We start from the raw sequence: 22,611 nt of genomic DNA, 5'->3' as shown, positions 1-22,611 counted from the left end.
GGCCCATGTCACGTTTCAGCAAGGACAGGAAACCCTAAAGGAGGAAAAACATGGCATAGATCCTGTTGCTACCATGCCTAACCATACTCAGGTTTCCCGATGTTCTTGTGAGATTTTAAGGTATATTAGAAAAGAAGTTATAAGTTTCTTAACCTGTCAACAGGAGAGAACTCCTATGATGTCTTCACTGTCAGATATGGAAGATTGTGTCTGATGTACTGCCTTTCATAGCTTTTCAATGGGTTGCGACCCCCTTCAGAAGGGCCGACAGTCAGGATTTAGCTTCAGTTGTGCAGTTCTCCTTCTGACTCCCAGGAAGATGTAGTTCCCCTTCTCCCTGACTGGGGAAGCTATCCACTGAAGTACAGCAAAGCTGTATACAAACTAGGAAATTAACAAACAAAAACTATACTTAGTGACAATCATGACTGCATCAGGATATACACATCCAACCCAAACCTTAAATGCACAGAAATAAAGAGGGGAAAGACTGCTGTATTCCACCACACTTTTCTGTTGCCTAGGCACTGTTGATAACACACTCTGAAAGGCTTTCACTTCCACCTTTGGTGGAGCAAAAAAACCCCAAACCTCCTATGCTTTCATATGGGATTATTAAAGTTTAGTACTTACTTTCACACATTTCATGCATGTTAACTTATATTGCCTTAACACTAGAGTTTACTTGATTGTGTTTGAGTGCAAGTCTAACGGCAATTGGCTGCTGCCTTATCTTTTAGAAATGGCAGTGAAAGCCTTTGGAGTGTGCTACCAAACAGCATTGTAGGCAGTATGAAAGTGGAAATGAATATAGAAGTCCTTCCCTCTAACTTTGTATTTCTATACTTTAGAGTGGGTGGATGCAGGGAGTGTAACCCAATGCAATCTTAAACAACACTAAATATAGCTCTGTCTGTTAATACTGGTTAGGTGAAACATCTAATAGGTTTGTTTGGTTTTTTTCTTGGTGTGTGGAATGGATTGTTAGATTGTGGCTTGAGCACTGCCCACAGTTTCCACACTATTCTGACATTCCAACTGCTCTGGAACAGCAATCCACCAGTTAGATCAGCTGGTAACTGGCAATAATGTGGTTACTAAGCCAGGCAGACATTCAGGAAGAAAAATCACCACGTGCTGACATTATTCTTCTCTGATCTCTGGCTAAAGATTGTGCATGATCTATGTTAAAAATCATGATATCATGGAGACTGGAATAGATCTTGCTACAATCTATGACCTCTAGTAGGAACTATAGAGCAGTTTGGAAGGACTGGGGAGAAAGGAAAATAAATTATTTAGTATAGAGCTACATCTAGTATTTTAGAATTCCTTCTGTAAGGAAGACCAATTCTCAAGAAATACTGATTTAACTCATCTCAATGTGAAATTAATTTAGAGAAAGAAAAAAAAACCCAAATCCTTCAACTCAAACATGAAACAGGTTCATCCATTTAACTTAGTTAAATCAGATATTCTTCCCAGACAGGAATTACCCTTTGTCCTCACAGCTACTAAGAACAGACTAGGCTTTTATTCTCCATTTTAGCATACAACCATATTTGAGAAACACTTTACCAAACAGCATCTTCCAACTTCAGAAATTATTTTAAAATGGTTTTCAGCTCAAATGTTTACAACAATTTTAACACTGAGTAAGAGTTGTCTCTGAAGTAACACATCACAGAAGAAGTTTTCTGAGAAAAGCAGACATGTCAGCTCTGGAGCTGAAAGGAGGTTTCATCACACTTTGTATCTCACATGACATTCTCTAGGTTGAAACTAGAGACTAGAAGAATTAAAAGCTTTTCTGGAATTTGTTACATATCTGTGATGAGTATCGTTTCAACGTAAGATAATCATTGCAATTATACCTGCAATTGCCAATTGTACTTCCAAGAAAGAGCGGCCTCGAGATCTCCGATCAAGCATGTTGTAAATATGCTTCAATGTCTTTTACTTCACAACTTTCCTCTAACAGTCCTTTTGCAGTTCCAAAAATCTAAGCCTCATGATGGACATGATTCACAATATGTCATAACTACCAGGATAGTTGCCTCCTGCTCAGAATAAAATCCACTATTTTTTTAATCTCATTTTTATAACTGCCATTCTAGATTAAATTAGGTATGCACTTACAACAGTGTTTTGCTATATAGCATGTGTGTGCTCAGAGTTCAAAGGCAGTTTAGTTTACTCTGACTGGAGCCTGAGAAATTCTTAAATGAACCATAGATATCACTTTTGAGAAGCTGCTTCTCACATTTTTTTCCCCTGGACTCAAGTAATGCATCAACATGCTTCCAACCTTGTATGTGACATACCCTAAGGCTGCTTTAAGCTGGATTCTTTTAAACCTACGTGTATTTTGGGTGATTTGGTTGATACTGTGTGTTCTTCCTGATGCAAGAATCCTGAGAAAGCAAGCTTCTACCCCCACAACCACAACAATTTTTCTGTGCAGTTAAGGGCTTTATACTTCTGAAGAATCACCTTCTAGAAATGAAGATGCGATATTAATGGCATTCATTTCCCTCACCCTGCCTTCCCACATGACCTTTCCCAGTCACAAAGGGATTCTAATCTGCTCTCAGTGGACAGGGGGCTGACCTAAACTGGTGATAAGGCACCCCAAACCACTTCGAAACTACTGAACACACATGCAGAGAAGTACCTAATGATATTGGGGGGGGAGGTTTAGCTAGACTTGGCAAATTTTGTGTAACAAAGGAGAGATTATTTTATCCTTACTTGTTTTCAAATAAAAACATAATGACAATAGTTTAGAAGATATCGGAATACCAAGAGTATAGTTAAGACTCTCCACCTAAAGCCTTACTTTTACATGTCTGAGTAGTGGATACCAGATGTAAGAATATTGTGCAAACAAGGACAGGCACTTATTCCTTCACTTGAAGGCGTGGTACAGTGGATAATTATGTAGGAGTCACAGAAATAAATACACTATTGAAATAGCTTCTGGTGCACTAGAATTTAAGTTACCTCTAGGACTCTTCACAACTGTATCTTCAGTAGATCAAGAATTTGAAAATAGAGATCCTGAAGTTTTGAAAAAATGCTCAAATAACAAACTTTGCCACCTCTGATATGTAACTCTTTATGCAATTACTTCTATGGATACCTGATTTTGTCAAGCTCTTCTTTTTCTTAAGTCTCCAATATTCCTATACGATTCTACATCCTGAAGCAACTTTGGTACACAGGTAAAAACACAAAGTTAAGAAAATGGACTGGGCTGAACTGTTCCTCAGAATATACTCTTAAGACTTCCCAGGAAAAGCAGAAATGACCTTCTAGAAATAAAATACTGCTCCTCCCTGTTTCTAAGGTGGTAGCAGCATAAAGCAGCCAAAAGATTCTTCACTGCAAGAAAGGCAAAGGCAAAACCATTTTTATCTCAGTACAAGCAGTAGTAGCTACCTTCTCTGCACTGCTAATTGCACAGCAACAACAACTGCTGAGGTACAAAAACAGTGGTACAGTTGCTGGCTTTACACAGCACTTGTTAGAAATCCAGCTACTCCACAGATTAACACACAAGACACAATAAAGGAAGAAAGAAAATTCTTGGAGCTCTCCCAAGGTTAGATCAAGAAACCACATCGTTCTCTATATCTGACAACAAACATGGCAAAAGTAAAATCTTGACTGAGGAAGCAGAAGCAAATGCAACTGCAGGAGGTTTCTTTGCTCACAGTCTGCTTCCATCTTAGTCACATCTTTACATCAGACAAGAAGGACCTACACAGCTTTCCCCCTTAGTTTTCTTGCTTACTCATTTCCTAACACAAGCATCTCTGAAATTAGATAAGCATTCAGCTTTTAATACCAGGACACTTAAGAGTTATCTTCCACAAAAGCATTAAGTTTATTTCCTATGCTTTCTGAGATGAAGACCTCGTTCAGGGTTTTAAAGCTTTACATTGTCCCTTCAGCAGCTGGATGTTCTTTGTATAGAAGTATGGATAACCAAAAGATTGCAAGTGCCACCTGCAAAGAATATAATACACTTTTTAGTCAGGAAAAACATGCAGCCTTTTTACCATCTCCTGCAAGTTTTCTGCAAAAAGAAAACAAAGAATTCCATCCTTTGGGTGAAGAGGGTTAAGCACTTCATGCTAATTCTGATCATATAGAAGGAATTATCCCAAGTCATCAGAGTTAAGACTAGCAGGTGGCAGGCTGCCTTGCAAGGAAAAGCATATGGAGGAAAGTAGTACTCCTTGGCCACTGTTGCCAATGTGTTATGGGACTTGGTTTATTTTCTGTGCGAACATGCATTGTTTCTGCCTGGTTACTAATGAGTGAGAGAAGTATTTCTAATGTCTCACATTTTCTGCTATTTATTTCTCAAAGAATAGGTATGTCCAAGTGGAACTCCATGCATCCTCTGCAATCTCTGAAAATACTCTCTGTAACCAGCAAGGGAGAAGAGCACTGAGAAACCTAACTTCAGAAGAATTATTTTACTTACATGAGACTTTGATTCAACTGCCTTGATGGGAACCTCTTATATTTATCAGCTAAAGCCTGGTTTCACTACAATCTGGTTTTCCATTACTTCTCAAGAAGAGAAGGAATGAGGCATTGTCCTTGAAATCCAAGGAAAAAATTCCCCTAGTATAGCTGTTCAAAAAAGAAAGACATAACCAGGGAAAACAAAATACATTTAGTAGTTTCTTCTTTATCTAGCCCACAAAAAACTTTCCTCTGGGGAAGAGATGGTCAATTGCTCATTTATACCACCTGGAGAAGAGTCCTGAGAATTCTTCCTGATGGCTGACACTAACTCCAGACTCAGAACAAAGATGTGGTGTTTTGGAGACATAATGGTGAAGACTGACATAGGGGAGCGAAACTTTAATTTGCTTCTATGTGCTATCACTTGATGGGTATAATCAGAAAGGATGAATCCCAATGCAACATGTTAGATAATCCTCCACTGTTACTCAGTTTTAGTAAGTATCAATTTTAGACTTGGCTAAACACAACTGCCTGTATCAGGAATTGTAAGAAAATATAAACAGGAGTAAAAGTATTTTACAATGTAGGTGTTTGTATCTGGTGGTGAAATCAAGGACCATGTAAAGTTATTAGATTCGCAAAGTCTGTAGCTTATTCTTTTTGTACTTGAGAATATTTATCTTAGTGACTGTCAAAGGCATGAAGCAAACTACTTAAGACAAGGTTTCCTCGAGCTTAGCCTCACTCTGTCATTCTCTAACATGACTGTCTACCCCCTTATAATCTGTAGATGTGTATAACACTAAATCATTTGAATCTGAAAAATGACTGGGCCATTGAAATATTCTAATTACACATACAATTCTGCTAATGTGTAATTACATATCTGTGTATACATACAAATATGCACTTTATACACAAAAAACAGTGTACAGCCTGGGTTTCTTCTAGCCTGCAAGACAAAGATTACTGATCATAGCTGAAAAAGTTACCTGGATCTGAGCTCTGTTTCCAGCTGTTATATTAGATATTGTCCAGCATGCTTCTTTTTTGATAGATTCTTTTGGGCTGCTTAGCAAGTGCAGTAAACTCTGCAGGGCTGAACAATTCAGGATTACCTGAATACAAAAGAGAAACAAAACAACCAACCACACCTTAGAGGAAATCTAGGATAAAGAATCACAAGAACAAGGAATACAATGTCTTCAAAATCTAAAAAGCATATCCCATCATATGATCCCAAAAAAAGTTAACATGGTAAACAAAACCACCAACCACCAGCAAAGCCACAAAACAAAATAAAAAAAAACCAGCAAGAACTAAGAACTAAATGTTTTCAGGAAAGATAATGAGCAAAACAACTGAGTAATTCAGGGAAGACATCATGACTTCATTCTGATTTCAGTGCAACCTAAACACCAGAAGATACTAAACCCATCACGACCGAACCAAAATAAGATAACAGTATTGTCCTGTTGCCTTGTTTTCTGTGATTTTTGTATAACTGCAAGTTCCAACTCCTGCTTTACGTATCAGCAGGCACAGTGGGGCAGACTGTTGCCACTGTTGTGTCCAGTGACATTATGAATTGTCCTGGTTTTGGCTGAAATAGTTGATTTTCCTTCTAGTAGCTGGCGCAGTGCTGTGTTTTGGCATTAGTCCAAGAACAATACTGGTAATACACCGATATTTTAGTTGTTGCTAAGTAGCCTTACCCTGACAATCAAGGACTCTTCAGTCGCTCATGCTCTGCCAGTGAGGAGCAGCATGAGAAGCCGGTAGGAAACACAGACAGGATACCTGAACTGAACTAGCTAAAGTGATATTCCATACCACAGCACATCAGGCCCAGTATAGAAACTGGGGGGAGTTATCTGGAAGGGGCCAATTGGTGCTTGGGGACAGGCTGGGTATCACTCAGTGGGCAGTGCACAGTTGTATTGTGCATCACTTCTTTGGGGACTGTAGGGTTTTTTGTTTGCCTTTGTTTGACAACCACCACCTGTTTTGAGGCAACTATTTTCACCAACCCTTCACATTCAAGCATCAAAAGGAATAAGAAGAGGTGCTTGTGAACAGGTTACCACAACAAACATAAAGATGAACTGCAGTACAACACAACAGAAAGAGAATCCATACCTGGGTCTGGATATCATCTCCTGTGACAATGTTCCCAACAGCTCGTAAGGCAGGAGATACAACTTTGTAGTCATTGTGCCTAAAATTACCAAGGAAATATCCAAGTGTTAAACATCCTGAAGCATCTCCATCTTTACCTTCTCAAAGAAGGAACATGCATCAGCCAGGGGAAAACTTCGCTGCTAAAACAGACTTAATTCTCACTATATAAATGAAAACATTCTCTGATTTTAAACTAATAGCAAGTCTTTCTAGGGTTTCTAAGTATCTAGGCCTTTACACATCATTCACCAGCATAAAGACAGAATATGAGATTAAAAGAATAAAGTGCTTCAGAGTATAAGCATCCTTGGGAGGGAAAAAGTAATCAGTTGCAGCTGTGAGACACACTTAATGTAGCCTGCACAAAGCTAGAGAATGAGACTGAGATGCAGGCAAAAAAATCTCTTAAGAAATGGCAAAACTAGTACAAGAAAAGTCCCATTGTTTCTGTTACTCATGACATGTAAAGATGACTGAACACAGACAGGTAAAATTAAAACTCAAATTCTCGCTTTGCTTTCAAGACGTATCTAATTAAACTTCCTACTGCTGGAACCTTGATTTTGGGAAAAAGAATAGATAGTAATTTGCTACAGCGGATGGAAATTTGCTCAGAACAGACTTCTTACATCAGCAACTCCACAAGTCTTCTGCAGACTCCTGCATCAATCACAGCCTGGATTTTATCATTGGGTCCATCAGACAAGTAGGACAAAGCCCAGCAGGCATCAGCTAATACATCTGTATCGTTGACAAAGAGCAGCCAGGAAAGCACACTAAGACAAGGTGAAACCTGTAAGATACATACATTGTACAATTAAAAGAGCCAGCAGATATAGTAACATGTCACATACAAAATTAGCTGGCATTACAGGATTAGACACTGGCATTTGAGGTTCAATACTCTAAAAATTTCAGACCTAGGGAGCACTTCTGTGCAGGGCTGTAGCCACACCAGTACGGAGCAGCATGTCAGCAGACAAGCACTAAGAATTCTTCACTACGTCTGGCAACTGAAGCTCATACTTGTCTGCTAAGATGTGCCATACTTTGCACTACAGCAGCCAAGATGCACAGAGTTTTGTTTTGCTGTGGGATGGTCATCTTCAGTACAGGAACAGTAACAAAAAGCTAGGAGGCAGCTATATTAAAACAGTGGTTGTGAGTATCTTCTCAAAGGACTAAACACATTCCAAACTTTCAGTTGTAAGAAGCCCAAACATTGTTTCAGAGAAATTCTGAAATATTTCTTCTATTTAGTTAACATTTCACCACCCTCATTGCTTATTTGGCTTATTTCCTTTCAAACGTCTCTTACCTTGGCAAAATCTGGAGGAGGGTTTTTCCCTCTGCAGAGGTTGGATAGAGCCCATACAGCATTTCGGGTCATAGTGAGACGGTTCTGTTTTGAAAGCAATCTAAAACAAACCAACAAAAAAATTCCAACCTTTGCTTTTTCAAAATCAAAGCCAGGCAACCCTGTAGGGTCAACTGCATTCATCGTTAAATCAAACTCAAGCCTAGATTTTAACATACACCAGGGCAACAAAGTAAGATAGATTTCTTTTCTCTCCTATAAAAATACATTCTGAGTAAAACTGTGCTCGATGGCTGGATGCTAATACACATGCTGGACACACGAATCCTAGTATCCCAACAAGAGCAACAACCATTACACTGAGTGTGTTCATTTATTGGCCTAGATGCTGATGTAGCAGATTAACAGTCAAAAGGCGCAAGAACTGTGACAAGATTACTCCAAGTAGAAGGACCTGCAGGTAGTTTTGGAGAATACTCTCCTCACTGAACTGCATTTTTATGTCAGTCTCAAACTATCAGCCCCACTTTTACGCTTCTGTATGTTAACTAGCAAAGGAGAACAAAACATCCTCAGAAAATATGTATAATCAGGTTTAGGGTTCCCAAACATTCAAGACAGTTACATATCTCACAGCAAGCACTGTTTACAGACTTTCTGTGCACACTGGCTCCAGTCCTGGCACAGAAGAGCCTTCCCCACTGCATTCTTGTTATAACACAATCCTACAGACCACCCCAAACTAGTCTCTTCCTTCAGTTGTTAAGGGGTGGCATCCACACACCAGCTGCAGGGTTCAAACTCTGCTCCAAAAAACAGGATGCTCACCGATGTGATGAACTGTAATACTGACATCTTCATGAGATCTGCATACCAAAACTGCCCTCTCACATAAGGGTAATCACACTTGACCAAAACTATATCAGCCTCAGTGAGTTCCCTTATGTGTAGCACTGACAAAGATGTCTGTGGAGTTGGTTAATTAAGTCAAACACAGTGTGAAGCCTCTAAACAAAGCATTTTCTTGACAATTCAGAAATGACTACTCATAGTACCCTTTGGCCTAGGAGGAATGCAGTAAGGCAAGGCATAGTTTTTCCAGAGCTGTAACAACTCAGTTTCTTTTTCTCATAGCCATTCCATACTGTACCAATATATTTATGAGTACACTGGAGAATTCCACTGCCACAGAAACAGTCTGCAAAGGACAGATTGAGTAATCCTAATTTGAACATGACAACGCAAGGTGGTGTCACTGTTGCAGCAATAACACGGTCCTTTAGCAGAGGGCTATCAAGATGATTAGCAGGCTAGAGAAATGACACGCAATGGCAATGGGAGGGTTAGAGACCTGGATTTGTTCAGCCTTAGGAGACGACTGTGTAAAGGGAGATTATAACTGCTGCCTAACAACAGTTTAATGGGTAGATACAGAAGAGAGTGGACAGTGACAGGACAAGAGGCAACTGTCACAAAGTAAAACACAGAAAGTTCTAATTAGGTATTAGATCATTGCTTTTCATCATGCTATAGTCAAATACTGAAACAGGTTGCCCCAGGCAGTTATGGAATGTACCTTTGATGTTCCAAATTTGACTAGTTAAGCAGCTGAGCAATCTAATCTGATCTCACCTGCTATGAAGAAAGGCTTTGACTAGATGACCTCCAGAGGTGCCTTTCAACTTCAATTATTCTATGACTCTATATTAAGCCCAGGCATCCACCTACTCTGAAGAATAAGACAATTCCATCTTAACTGCTTCTAAAACATGTTTCCATTTTACAGCTCCATTACAAAAGTAGTTGAGCTCCCATGAAACAATCAGATTACTCCACAATAAAAAAAAAAAAAAAAAATCATTATTATTCTTCAAGGCAAAAAACAAACTTCAGTCTTACTATAGACACTCAAGCAAAATTCTGGAAAACATATTAAAACAGACTTACTGCAATAAAGGGGGCAAGATATTACAATCCAATACGTAGTCTCTGCACATAGTGCTGTCTCCAGCAATGTTGCCAAGAGCCCATACTGCCTGAAATGAAAAAACAGGATAGTAATTGCTTTTATTTTTCCAATTCAACCAGTTCAGTGCATGTATTAGAGCAGGAGACATTCTGTTCTCACTGTCAGATCCTGGACAAAGTACAGAAAGGGAATGCATTCTGGTTGAATATTACATATATATATCCAAGCTCATTATATGATTCAGAAATATTTACAGATCTAAGGGGAATACCAAAACAACATGTGGGTCTCCAAAGACTTTGCAAGCAGCCATAACCTTGCTCTGTCCACAATATGAGAGACGAGCTTATCTCCTCAAGCTTAGTAACATACTAATTCTACACTCCTCATTCAGAGCTGATTCAAGTCCAGATGTTCATAGCCCAGGTCAAGCAAGTTTGTATCTACCCAAAAACACTTGTGTGGAACAGCCCATATTAGTATTTCCTAAGAAGCCATTAAAAGCATGCAGTTTTTACACAGTCACATTAAGAATGCTGACCCCAACTAAGATGAAAATGAGAATCTATATGCAAGATAAAACAATATTCAGAATTAGAGTTCAGATGGGTATTAGCATATATCCCTTAAAAGAAAACTACACAAGACAGAACCAGTGTTGCCTATTAAGACATGTGCATGGTAAAATGCAAGGACATCTATTTTCTCCCCTGGACATCAGTACGACTGTAACCCTGCATTTTGTGAAGAAAATATCTAAAATGCCAATAGACAATTAATGAAGCATGAAATCCATCTTCTGTAGTATGATGAGAATAGAAGATTTAATTGGTTTTGATTTATACGTTTGGGTCAAGTGGTGGTTTTGACATCACTGTCCACTAGAACGAGAGAACAAAATAAAACTAAAATAAAACTAGAAGTAGTCTATAGGAAGTATCAAAGCCATTTTATGAATTCCATTCTGTGATTTACAGACAGTATTTTGTCAGCAAAGGAAGTGTATGAAACTCCTATTTGCTATTCATTTCAAGTTAGCAGAGGGCTAATTAAAGAGATACATTTATCTGCTTATTGGTAAAACCCATATAATGTCTACGCAATCGTTGGAAATAGTTCCAGTAATGCACATTACAAAGAGGACAAAAGCAATCCTATTTATTGTGGATAGCAGCAGAATGTTGTCCCCAGATTTCTCTTCAGTTGAGGACTACATATTTATTTGCAGTAAAACGTGTTACAGTGCACAACTACTACTCCAACTGAACCTACGTAAGTTCCCCACACAAAATAAACATGTTTTTCTCTCTGTATCTCTACTTGAAATAAATTATTCCCCTAAAGCAATTGACAGGATAAGACAGATTTGTTACCTAAGGGAAATTCTCCAATCACCTGAAATAAACTTACTTGTTTATTATCAGTATGACGTCAACTGATTTGCTGCATTAGACTTCTAGTGTAACACGCTTTTAAACAGTGCCAAAAAGATGCTACTTTAAAAAACAAGACTCCAATCACTGCAGAGGCCCACAACCACTGGCAAATTCTGCAAGGATAATACAGCTAAAACCTTTTGTATATAAAAAATGTAGATACAGATGCCAGCTTGCTAGATACAAAATAAAAGGACTCCTCTGTACTAGTATTACCACAGATAGATAGATCAGAAGTCCCTAAACTGTCAGTTGTTAAAGAGACCAGGAGACTATTCTGGGAAAGGATTAGTTTGTTTTATTCCCCTACTGTTTTCCAGGCTTCTGCTCTCAGCCACAGAGGCAGGGCACAAGGTTATACTGACTTCGCTGAGAGACACTCTTCATCAGGGACTGGAGCGACAGGACAAGGGGTGATGGGTTAAAATGTAAACAGGGGAAGTTCAGGTTGGATATAAGGAAGAAGTTCTTCCCTGTGAGGGTGCTGAGGCGCTGGCACAGGGTGCCCAGAGAAGCTGTGGCTGCTCCATCCCTGGCAGAGTTCAAGGCCAGGTTGGACACAGGGGCTTGGAGTAACCTGCTCTGGTGGAAGGTGTCCCTGCCCATGGCAGGGGGTTGGAACTGGATGATCTTAAGGTCCTTTCCATCCCTAACAATTCTATGACTGCTACACAATGTCCCGCCCAAAACTGATCTTCACCACAAAAATTATTTTTCATTCCTATTCTTAGTATTTTCCAACTGTTGTGATAACACTTTGTCTGAAATAAAAGTATAACCTTGGGTGTGGCAGCCTCATAGAGTCAAGATGGAGCAGCTTTAGAAACAGAACATATACCACCTCCTGCAAAATGCCATTTGTATTAGAAATGTAAGAAGCCACACTTGTTGCCTACTGCAGTGTTTGTATTTCTGCAGCAATGAGAAGCCTGTTGAATAAATCAAAGATTTCAGCTGATTTCTAGATAAACTTGTGGATCCTCTAAAAAAACATTTAGGGAGGAAATAAGTCAGAATTATCAGTAATTTCCTGTTAGTGAACACGTGGGTAACTTTGTACGAAGATACAATCTCCTTACCTGGACACCCTCATGCACATTAAACACCCCTGGAGGCCGTATTTTACTTGTTTGTGGACTTTGCTTCTGCCATTGTAGCAACATTATTTTTAGGGTTGACAACAGTGATAATCACTTAATCCAAGAATCCATTCTGATCCTGAATGACAGACTCGTTTTGCAACAGCAAATCTCACATCAAAAACTCTGACCACAGAAATCAAATAGCATTTTTCTTTTTTGCCACTCTCAATTTTTTATAGCAAGAGAAGTCTGGCCCAATAGCCTTGTATCACAGGGCCTGGTAAAAGAGGATGCTGGAAAGAAATCCTTGTAGTAACTAATGACTGATAGTACACAAGATGCAAAGAAATTGAAGTATCTTCAGAAAAATATGCAAGGTTTCATTCAACGAGGAAGACGTCTTTCCTTAAGGTATTACTTCAGCTCTTCAGATAAGTGAGGAACGTAAGTCAACCTCATTTAAACTCTTCTCATCAGACACTGCTAAAAATACAAAGCTCTGTCATGGTTCCCACAGACAACATCTGAACAATGACAAGCTGCTTCAGGTTTTGTTTGTCTGAATAATGTTCAGTGATTTCCATTGCTTCTTTTGTGCACTCCTAAAGATGCAGATGGACTCTGCTTACCATAACATTCTGGCTTCTTTCTACACATCCCAAATGTTTGTATCTTCTTTTCTGGATAGCAACAGAAACAAATGGATATTTAATTCCATTAAATTTCAGAGTTTATTATATAAAAAAAATTATCTGACTCTTAAAAAATTCCTTTTTGGTATATTCCAATAACTACAGCCAGATCTGAAGGTGAGAAGAACCTGTAATTTTAAGATTTTGAGTGTGACTTTTTAACTAACATCTGAGGTATCAAAGTTGTGTGCAAACTGGAAATGCAAATGTTGCCTTTTCAACCGACAGTGCCAATTTCCACACACCTGTACAAATTTCCATTTATTGCTAAGAGCAGAGTAGGGATTGTTGCAGGTCTCCAGTTTATTTTACTCATTATTAAACTCCAGTGTTGTTTCTGCAGAGGTGGACAACTTAAGTCAATTACAGTAAAGTGCAAGTTTTGTAGAGTACTGTCGAGCCATATTGTGCCTTCTGTGAATAATCCACGTGCTTTCTGACAATCTTTCACTTTGCCCTGGATTCTGCAGGCTCTTAGCCATTATTTCATGAGGCCTTTGGATATCTAAACCAAGTTCTAAACCAGCCATCTACAGTGTGTACAGCCTGTGCCTCCTAGCGGAGAAGCAATACTGCAAAGCGAAAAATCAACACTTTCTCTACTTTTAGCTGCTGAGTTGGGAAATGTATCTAATACTGGGATGAAGACTCTGAAGATTAGCTTGCATACAAGTGTGCTTGGGTAAGTGGACAGAAGGAAGGATACCAGAAGACCAAATTCCCAGGAGATGACTTCTACTATGCCCCAACACAGAAAACACCTTCCTTTCAGTTGCTGGGGTGGTCATAGCTCCTTATTTCTCACATCTTATCCACCCAAGCAGAGAAAGTAGCTCATACTCCTGCCTCAACTGTTTTTCCTGATTTGATTGCCAAGATCTAATCAGCAAGACTTCTGATGTAAAAGCGAAACAGACACCAGACTCACAAGTCATCTCTGCCAAACAAACAATGGTTACCAAAAGGAACCACAATACAACTAGAAATGGGAAAATACTGAGGGAGAAACACATTGGTCCCTTTAGCTGAAAACACAAATGCTTCCAAAGGAGGACAGGGTAGCTGGGGATGCTCTTGCCAGCAGCTGCCTAGCAGAGCATAGTGACACATACCTGTCACTGTGAGACAACCTCAGTCATCTCAGACAGGGAGCATGATGCCTTGCATGGTTTTTGATGGAATTTCAATGTTCATCAAGGAAACTCAAGTTGACATTTGAGTCTGAAATACCTCAGCAAGGGAACTCAGAAAAAAAACTGCAGCTAAGACATAGCTGAAGCCAGATCAACCTTAAGCATGTCTAAAGGGCTTTGATGAAGTCCTTCAGTGTAATTAATTTCAGGCTGGCATATCTAAATTTCTAGACATCTTTTGGAAAAAAAAAATCGTGGCAAGTGGAAGAAGGGCAGGACATATGCCACAGACTAAACCTAAAAATCACTACAACAAAACCAGAAACAGGGAGAGGTAGAGAGATGTAGCCAAAGAGTTTTTAATAAATAATGAAGATGCAGCTTCTGTACTAAACTCAGTTTTTTTGATGGGAAAAATGAATGCCAAATGGTTTGACCACTGATCAAAGAGAAAGACTGATAGACAATCTAAACACTGATATACAGTGGAAACAATGAAAGAGTTAAAGGATAGCAGGTAATTAAATGTCAGCCTGCATAGCTTAATGGGAAACAGATCTAGTAAAAAGATGTAAGATATACTTTCATTAAAATACATGTTGTTTATTAAACATAGCTATAAATATTCCCTCACACAGACATCTATAAAACCACTGATTTAGAATCACAACTGACTCGGAGACTAGCATATGCAAAAGAAGCAATGCAACACATTAGATTAAAACTGACTTATAAATATGAAAAATAACTGTTGGGAAAATCATGATCCGATCAGACAAACTGGATAAACTTCCCACTGCTAAGGGAAGTTTGAAATAATACAAATTCAATGGTGTAAGTCTAAGACTGACTTACTGTAAGACAAAAATCACTGGGTAATGATTAGCCAAGTAAGTAAAATTAAACTAGTATTAATTTTTTTGTTGTTGCGTTTATGCTGTGCTACATATTCAAAGTTACATTACCACTAACATTTCCTTCTACAGAATTACTATGCCACATAGCACAAAGAATGGCTTACCAAACACAGTCTTCAATATCACTTTTTTCCTCCATCTTTTACTATTTGGTTATAGGGCCTCTGGCCCATCTACTCTGAACACGTAATTACATTTTCTGTATTTTCCTGTATTTTTTTAATTTGTTGCAAATGTAGCAACAGTTGCTTGCAAATAATCATCTTCCAAGTACTACTGTGAAAGAAAGTAACAGTCATAATTTTACAGGGGAGAAAATTATGGCTGAATATCTTCCAGCTTCAGAAATCCAGCTTGAGAAGCCCAGGAGCACATCTGCTCAAAACACAGACCTAACTGCAAAAGTCACTTGCAAAAGCACTGAGTTGTCCTCAACTCCAAAACAGAACAGGAATATTTCACACTGAGCATTCAAAACACACAGAACTCGTATCCACTTATGGAAAACCAATACAAGCAAATTATCCAGCATCAGACACTAAGTAGCATATAACATTTGTCTCAGAAACCTGCAGTCACCCTAATCGTAAGATCTCTTCCCTTTCCTCCTTCATTCACTATAAAGTGTGCCAACTTTAACAAACAGGGCCACAGTGTGACAAATAAAAGCCTCCTTTACTATGCACTGATCTGTTACCAGGGCAACAATCCGTACGTCTGACTGAATGAGACCACAGTCATCTGGAAAATACTATGTAATTGTGTACTAATGCTACCCTGCAATGCAGAAGTACAAGAGCTAACTTTCAAGTGCTTAATCCTTTTAATTGTTGTTTTAGTAGATATTATGGTGACATGTTTGGGTTTTGTTAAGGTGTTGGATAAACCCATTTCTTTCATGTTGGCCTGCATGAAAACCAAATTCAGCTATGAGCAGGGCTGCAATCTCTAGACCTGCAGCACAGAAACCTTCTATGAAAAGGTGCAGGTAACAATTTGCAGTGGTACATTTTCCTTCTTTAGTACAGCTTACTACAGAGCAATGTGTAACTAGTATTTAGAGGCTTACTGGTAACAGAGAGATCACAGATTCATCACCTGAATTGCACAGAAAAGTATTTTCCAGCAATTACAACCCACTGCGCCTGCCTTTAACATGTCAGCAGTTTATTAGGAGGCAGAAGGGGAAGGAGACAGATAAACTACTTAACTGTGGCCCCTAAGCTCTTCTGTTAAGACATGTTAAGGCTGAAGGCTGCATAACTCATTCTAAAGAGGTTCACTCTTCCCACCTGCTCTCTGAACATCAGCAGGGATGATAACAACCACCTAATAAAAAAAATCATGTTAGCTCTCATACTGAAGATCATTAGGAGCAAAAAAATGGAGCAGCAGTTACCACACTTAGAGCACCCATCATTCCACGGGAACAGCGCTGTACAAGTGATCACTGAATTTGGAAAGTAATGCCACCAATTTCAACCAAAAAAAATTCAAACTCTAAAAAGCATTGTATAGCTAAGTCTGGATGGATTTCCACACAGGCAGAACATAGCATTTACCTGCCATTTTGGTAAGCTCACTATCACATTTCTAGTTTCTACAATAGACTCATTTCCCCAAAGAAAGCTTAAAAAAACAACAAAAAGACACAACCCCCCCATGTTATTTCCTTTAATATCATTTAATTTTTTCAAGCACCTGAATTATTTTTCTCTTTAAAAACCTTTTCAAAAATAATTCAGCCTGAGACAGACCAATGAAAATGGAAAGTTGCAGAGTGGAAGAACTAGAGAGCTAAAAGCAACTGAGGGGGGGAAAATACCTATCTGTCTTGCACAGAATGTTAGACAACTTCAAGTATGTACACTCTTAGCCAGCTATAAGAAAGACAGACAAGTAACACAAAGCAATTCAATGCTTATGAGTTGGGACTCCTCCAATCATGCATCTCATACAGCCAAACTGCAAGGTCAGACATCTAGGAACAGAGAACAGAGGTCACACTTACAGGATGGAGAACTGAACCCTGGGAGTCAGTGACTCTGAAAAGAACAATGGATCATACTGGATAGTCAGCTTAACCTGAGCTTGCAGCCAGCTTCTGGGGCAAAGAATCCGCAAAGACATCGTGGATATTTACACACCGAAGTATCAAGTAGAAATGAAAATGAAGTACTGTCTCTGCAAACAGCACTGTGCTGGAAGAGTGCTACTGGAATATCCAGTGCTTATAATTTCACCACCATGAAAAGATATTGACCCAAAGCTATGCTCAGAAAAGGGCCACCAAAAACCAAACCGACCATCACAGAAATACCCTTATAATGAGAATTCAGAGCTCAATTTCATTTCCTTAAGAAAAGCTTAATCTATGGTCCATAAGTAGCTATAGGAAAAAAAACAGAGATCTTACTGATTGAGTGGACAATGAAACAAAAGAAAATACCTGGCCCCAAAGCTAGTCAAATTTGTACACTAAAGGTACATACTTTCAAGTTAGCATTAATATTAGATGAAACTCTATTTGTTAACACAATATTTCATCACCTTAAGTCTTCAAAACAAGATTATATGTCTGAAATACATCCTTGGTCACACATAAGTTACAGACGTCATGCAAAAATTACTGAGTCAAATGTTTGCTCTGTGCTTTACACTGATCCCTTTGGGCCTTAAAGAATATACATCTACTTTATAAGGAATGTAAAGAACAAACTGTAGTTTTCTCTGTAGAGAATAAAGTATCATTTCCACTCATGCTTTATCTGCAAGAGAAATAAACATGAACTTTCTATCTCTAAAGCAATTTTTTTAAATAAGGCTTTTTTAAATTCTTCAATACACAGAAAAACATTAACTCATTAGAGATCAAAATGCATTATCTCCTTGCCTATGGTTAAATATATCATTTCCAGAAAAATACTTGCTTAGATATCTTAACACATACTAGGTAGAAAGACAATGCCAAACACTACATTTCCTCTACAGGCTTTCTTACAAGACAGCCTTGTTCCATTCTGGGGATGAAAGTAAAAAAATAATAATATACAAACCCCACAAACTACCAGACACACACATAAAAAAAATCCAACATTATTTTCCATCTTTACCTGTTCCTGTACATCTTCAAACTCTGAACTAAGTAGCTCTATGAAGATGGGGACAGCTCCTGCTTGAATCACAATTCGAGTCTGAAGAGAATTTCCAGAGGCAATATTTGTCAGCACCCAAGCAGCTTCAAACTGGAAAACAAAGTACAAAAGGCAGTTTACGAGGAGCCTTCCGTGCCACACCAAAACTGAAGACTAAATGTCTTAAAGACAGAAAGAACTGGTGTACGGAAAGCATGATATATTACTAATTAACACAGACAATTTGCAAAGTATCAGAGTTAAGACTTAGTATCACTTGAAATCAAGATCTGCAGAAGTTCCTTATGAGAACAGGTTGAGGTTTGCTGTGGCTTTTCAAATATTATTTTCTTGCGATGCAAATATATTGCCTGTGGTCTGTTTAGTACCAATCCTCACCAGCTAAGAACCTATTATACACAAAAACTGAGTCTTCCCACAAGACATCCGATACCTGCATTCACTGAATCAGTAGTGATTTTCCTAAAGATGCAGAGACACTGACAAAACTTAATGAATATAGAGCAGATAAAAGCCATTAAAAAAAAACACCACCCCAAAACACAAAGAAGAAAAAGAGATTTAAACAAACAAACAAAAAAGCCCACCAACTTTGTAATCACAGTCTGGTAGAACTCTGCAACTACAGCAAGGTACTCCTCTCCAACTCTGGAGATCATTATTGCTGCCACGAGTTACAGTGTATGATGGTTTTATTTCAACTTGAGAAATGCAAAGCTGAAATACAAATTTTAACACTACCTGATACAGACCTCAGAAAATACAGACTCTTGAAATCTAGATTCTGGAAGATTTCTCCATGTTTTTCAGTACAAAAATTATTACACTATGCTAAATCCTATCAAATACATCTAGAATCTAGAGAATGAAAGACTGCTAAAAGATGAATGAAAAGGCAAAATTCAACAAACAATGAAAATGGCCAGTTGTATGCTACAAATGACCCATTTTTGACACTGCTAATGAATTTTATTAAACTGATATTGATCTGGAGTATTCCAGTGAAAATCTTGATATACTTTTCCAAGTCTAGCTATCTCTGAAGAGCAGCAAGGACCTATATTTAGGATTTAATCATAGAAGCAACTCCTGCTAAGGAGACACACAGAATCCTGAAAAGGGCATAAAATAATAATTCCACAATTAAGTCTAGGAATTGTGCAAGGCTTTTCATTTTTAAGTGTTGTTAGTTATTAAAGACATCAGTTTTAAAAATATAGTTAATCCTGCCCTCCTGACCAACTAAAGGAGAAATGTCCTGGTAAAATGTGATCAGAATAAACAATTCCAAAATACACTGTTATAATATACAAAGATTATGGACTGCAATAAGCAGAAACATGTAATGTCAAAACTGCAAGGCTCATCATTCAGAAACTCAAAGCAAAATGTTTAGGCCAGAGCTTAAGGACAACAAAGTGTATGGGCTTTCCTGTAATTTTACTTTCACTTAAGTGAGTATCCAGTGTTTTGTGAGGCAGTATAACCAGATTATTAGTCATCTTTCAACCACAGAGTTTTCTTACTCATATTTGAGAACTTGCCCTTTGGCTTCCTAATGGATGCCACCAGGTTGAACCACTCACAACTCAGAAACTCACACAGAAGAAAAAAAAAAAAGGAGAAGAATCACCATATATAAACTATTTAATCAGCTTTAAAACCAAACAGCATATATTTCTTGCTTAAATCTGTACTTCACTTCAAATATTTATAAAATAAGTTTGGATTATGAGCTAGTCATAAGATTTCCCCCCTTTTGTGGAACAAAGTTCTGTTAAAGTGAACTTTTCCTAACTAGAATCAAGGATGAATTACATGATGTCCTTGTGTGAGCACCACTTAACATTCAGATGGCGTAAGTTACAGAAAGGTTAGCAGAGTGACAGTTTTTCTCCTCTCTCTCCACAGGTGGACACCTGATGCTCCAGGATGTATAAACTAAGGAACAGCCACGTGCAAATGGCGAAGTATAGAAAACCAAAATACTTTATGATAACTGAAGTTCATTAACAGGAAGAAAACCTCATCCAAGGGATGATCGCGGTGTCTGTGTAGTATTGTTCTTAAGATTTTTATCTCTACCACAAAAAGATTTTACACATCTGACAAATTTACTTGTTCACATAAGGCTTCAGTAATCATGGAGAAGAGGGGACCTTTTTTAAGTCTTGAAATCACTTGAGTAAAAACTGGGCAGACAAATTCCAGACAAACTAGGTCTTCCTATCACTGATACCAGAAACCTACTTTTTACAAGATATTCCCATTGACAACACAGGAGAAAATCAGAGCATAAAGACACATAAAGTTCCAAGTTCATCAACACAGAAGAATTTCCATATTCAATCCACCATACAAATACCTATAGTATCTGAGCAAAAATATACTTCACTGCTTCCAGAAGGAATTGAAAATCTTGTCCTTCTACAGCTAGTCTAGACACTGAAATGTCTAGAACAGCACAGCCAAAATCTCTGTCTGTGCCACGGAACAATTCTAGAAACACTGACAGAGTAAAAACGAGTCTTAAAAAGTCAGGTCAAGAGAAACTTCCTAATTGTTCACAGCAAAAAGTTCTATCTGCAGACCCTGAGCTGCCAAACCGGCAGGCAAATTTGGCAAGATGAGGGAAAATTAACCAGTTGGAATGGAATATCACAAGCAGTGTACTCAAGTTTACATTTTCAATGCTTTGTTTCAAACTTAGGACAAGACTGAAAGTTTCAATTTGATTTTTGCCTTTTCTGTGTAAAAATCAATACAATGCACGTTACACCAAGTAAGGCCATGATAATTTGACTCAGTCTACAAATGCTTTTGAAGTTTTTTTAAACTACAGATATATCTGCATTTGATGTAGTATCCTCTACCTTTATTTTCCCTTCTTATTCAAATATGTCCTTCAAAAAGGGGAGCTTGTTCCCCTTTATCTGCCTGTCTTAGGCTTCCATGCTAGTGTCCTATCAGTAATAAAAGGCATTTCATTTTTTTTACATCAGATCACTTACAAACTTGCTACTGGAGGTGCAAAGCAACTGGTTTAAATCTGTTAGTTACTTCCACAGCCTCTTCAAAGGCAGCTAACAGACCTTTGCAATTCTGTGGATATCAATTTGAAAAGTAATTCCTCTATATGATACTTTTTTTTCTACTTTTCAAGAAAAAAAGTATCCATTTTTTGTGTATCTCCACTCACCAAAACTTGGACATCACACGGCATTAACAAATGCCTTATGCATTTTGAAAAATACTGACTCTAACCTATATATTGTATTTAATGGTTACCTGTTAACATTTTTTTTCTATTACTAAATGATTCCTTTTCCCTCATTTTCTACTAGCCCAGAAGAAAGAACTCTGACCAGAAAAAGGGACAACTGGAAATGAGAAGCAAGTCCAAGACAAATTAGCCACCACTGTAGCAGACAATTTAGTTTTTGAAACCAAAGCAAGCTTCAAGATTTCTATGCTTATCATTATGGATTCCAATCCTAATTCTAAATTTCCTTTCATTTAATCAAAAAATTAAGTCATAATTCTAGAGATTCAAAACTTCCTTCAACTAGTACAAAAAGGACAAACACCAAAGTTTAGTTTGATAGCATTTCATCTGTTGAGGTCCAAATTTCAAACTCTGGTTTTGTTACATGATGAAGTGGAAAGATCCCATCCTAGCAATCACACAATGCAACTCAAGATGTATATCTCTCAGTCCTGTCCCCAGAGACCTTGCTAGAAATTCCACAGATAGAATAGCATTTTTAATCCAGTGAAGAAAGAGAGAAGCTAATTAAATGATTTTTTTTCTGCCTATTTTCATCACCAAATGCCCTCCTAATATAGGAAGATATATTTATACTTGTATACCTGTAATGTACAGTTTTCTTTTCGCTTGAGGAACTCCACAAACCTGGCCACCACTCCTGGTGTGCTTATGACTTCATCTATTGGGGGATTTGGTTCTATGTAAAATAAAAAGCAAAGTTAGATACATTCATTTCCTTATAGGGAAGTTCTCAAATTACTGTGTCAAAATAATATCCACTGACATACTGACTACTCCTCTTTTCTCAGAGTGTGTGCTTTTTGCACAATATTACTTTGCCTTTACTAAAAGCCAATGGATTCCTATCTGCCACCATAGGAAGACTCCAGCCTGAATTTTGAGGTAATGAAGTAACATGACTCAAAACACTAATGCACTCAGCACACCTGCTTCACAGCAGCAGTTCTGTGAAAT

The 22,611-nt window shown here is 38.1% G+C and overlaps 1 protein-coding gene across 1 annotated transcript in view; it reads right to left on the bottom strand.

Annotated features, from left to right (window-relative positions):
* KPNA1 (karyopherin alpha 1 (importin alpha 5)) overlaps positions 1-22,611 on the bottom strand; it is a 39,775-nt gene that overhangs the window by 12,009 nt on the left and 5,155 nt on the right. Inside the window, exons 4-10 of the mRNA XM_010021068.1 lie at positions 22,239-22,333; positions 18,327-18,458; positions 9,932-10,020; positions 7,985-8,084; positions 7,296-7,459; positions 6,625-6,703; positions 5,478-5,603 (exon numbers count right to left, since the gene is read on the bottom strand). Of these exons, the coding sequence (XP_010019370.1) occupies positions 5,478-5,603; positions 6,625-6,703; positions 7,296-7,459; positions 7,985-8,084; positions 9,932-10,020; positions 18,327-18,458; positions 22,239-22,333 (785 nt within the window). The remainder of the gene's footprint in view (positions 1-5,477; positions 5,604-6,624; positions 6,704-7,295; positions 7,460-7,984; positions 8,085-9,931; positions 10,021-18,326; positions 18,459-22,238; positions 22,334-22,611) is intronic.

The sequence above is a fragment of the Nestor notabilis genome, unplaced genomic scaffold (assembly GCF_000696875.1).
Source record: "Nestor notabilis isolate BGI_N333 unplaced genomic scaffold, ASM69687v1 scaffold23328, whole genome shotgun sequence".
In the NCBI taxonomy this organism is placed as follows: Eukaryota; Metazoa; Chordata; class Aves; order Psittaciformes; family Psittacidae; genus Nestor; species Nestor notabilis.
This window is presented reverse-complemented; position numbering and strand designations above follow the sequence as displayed.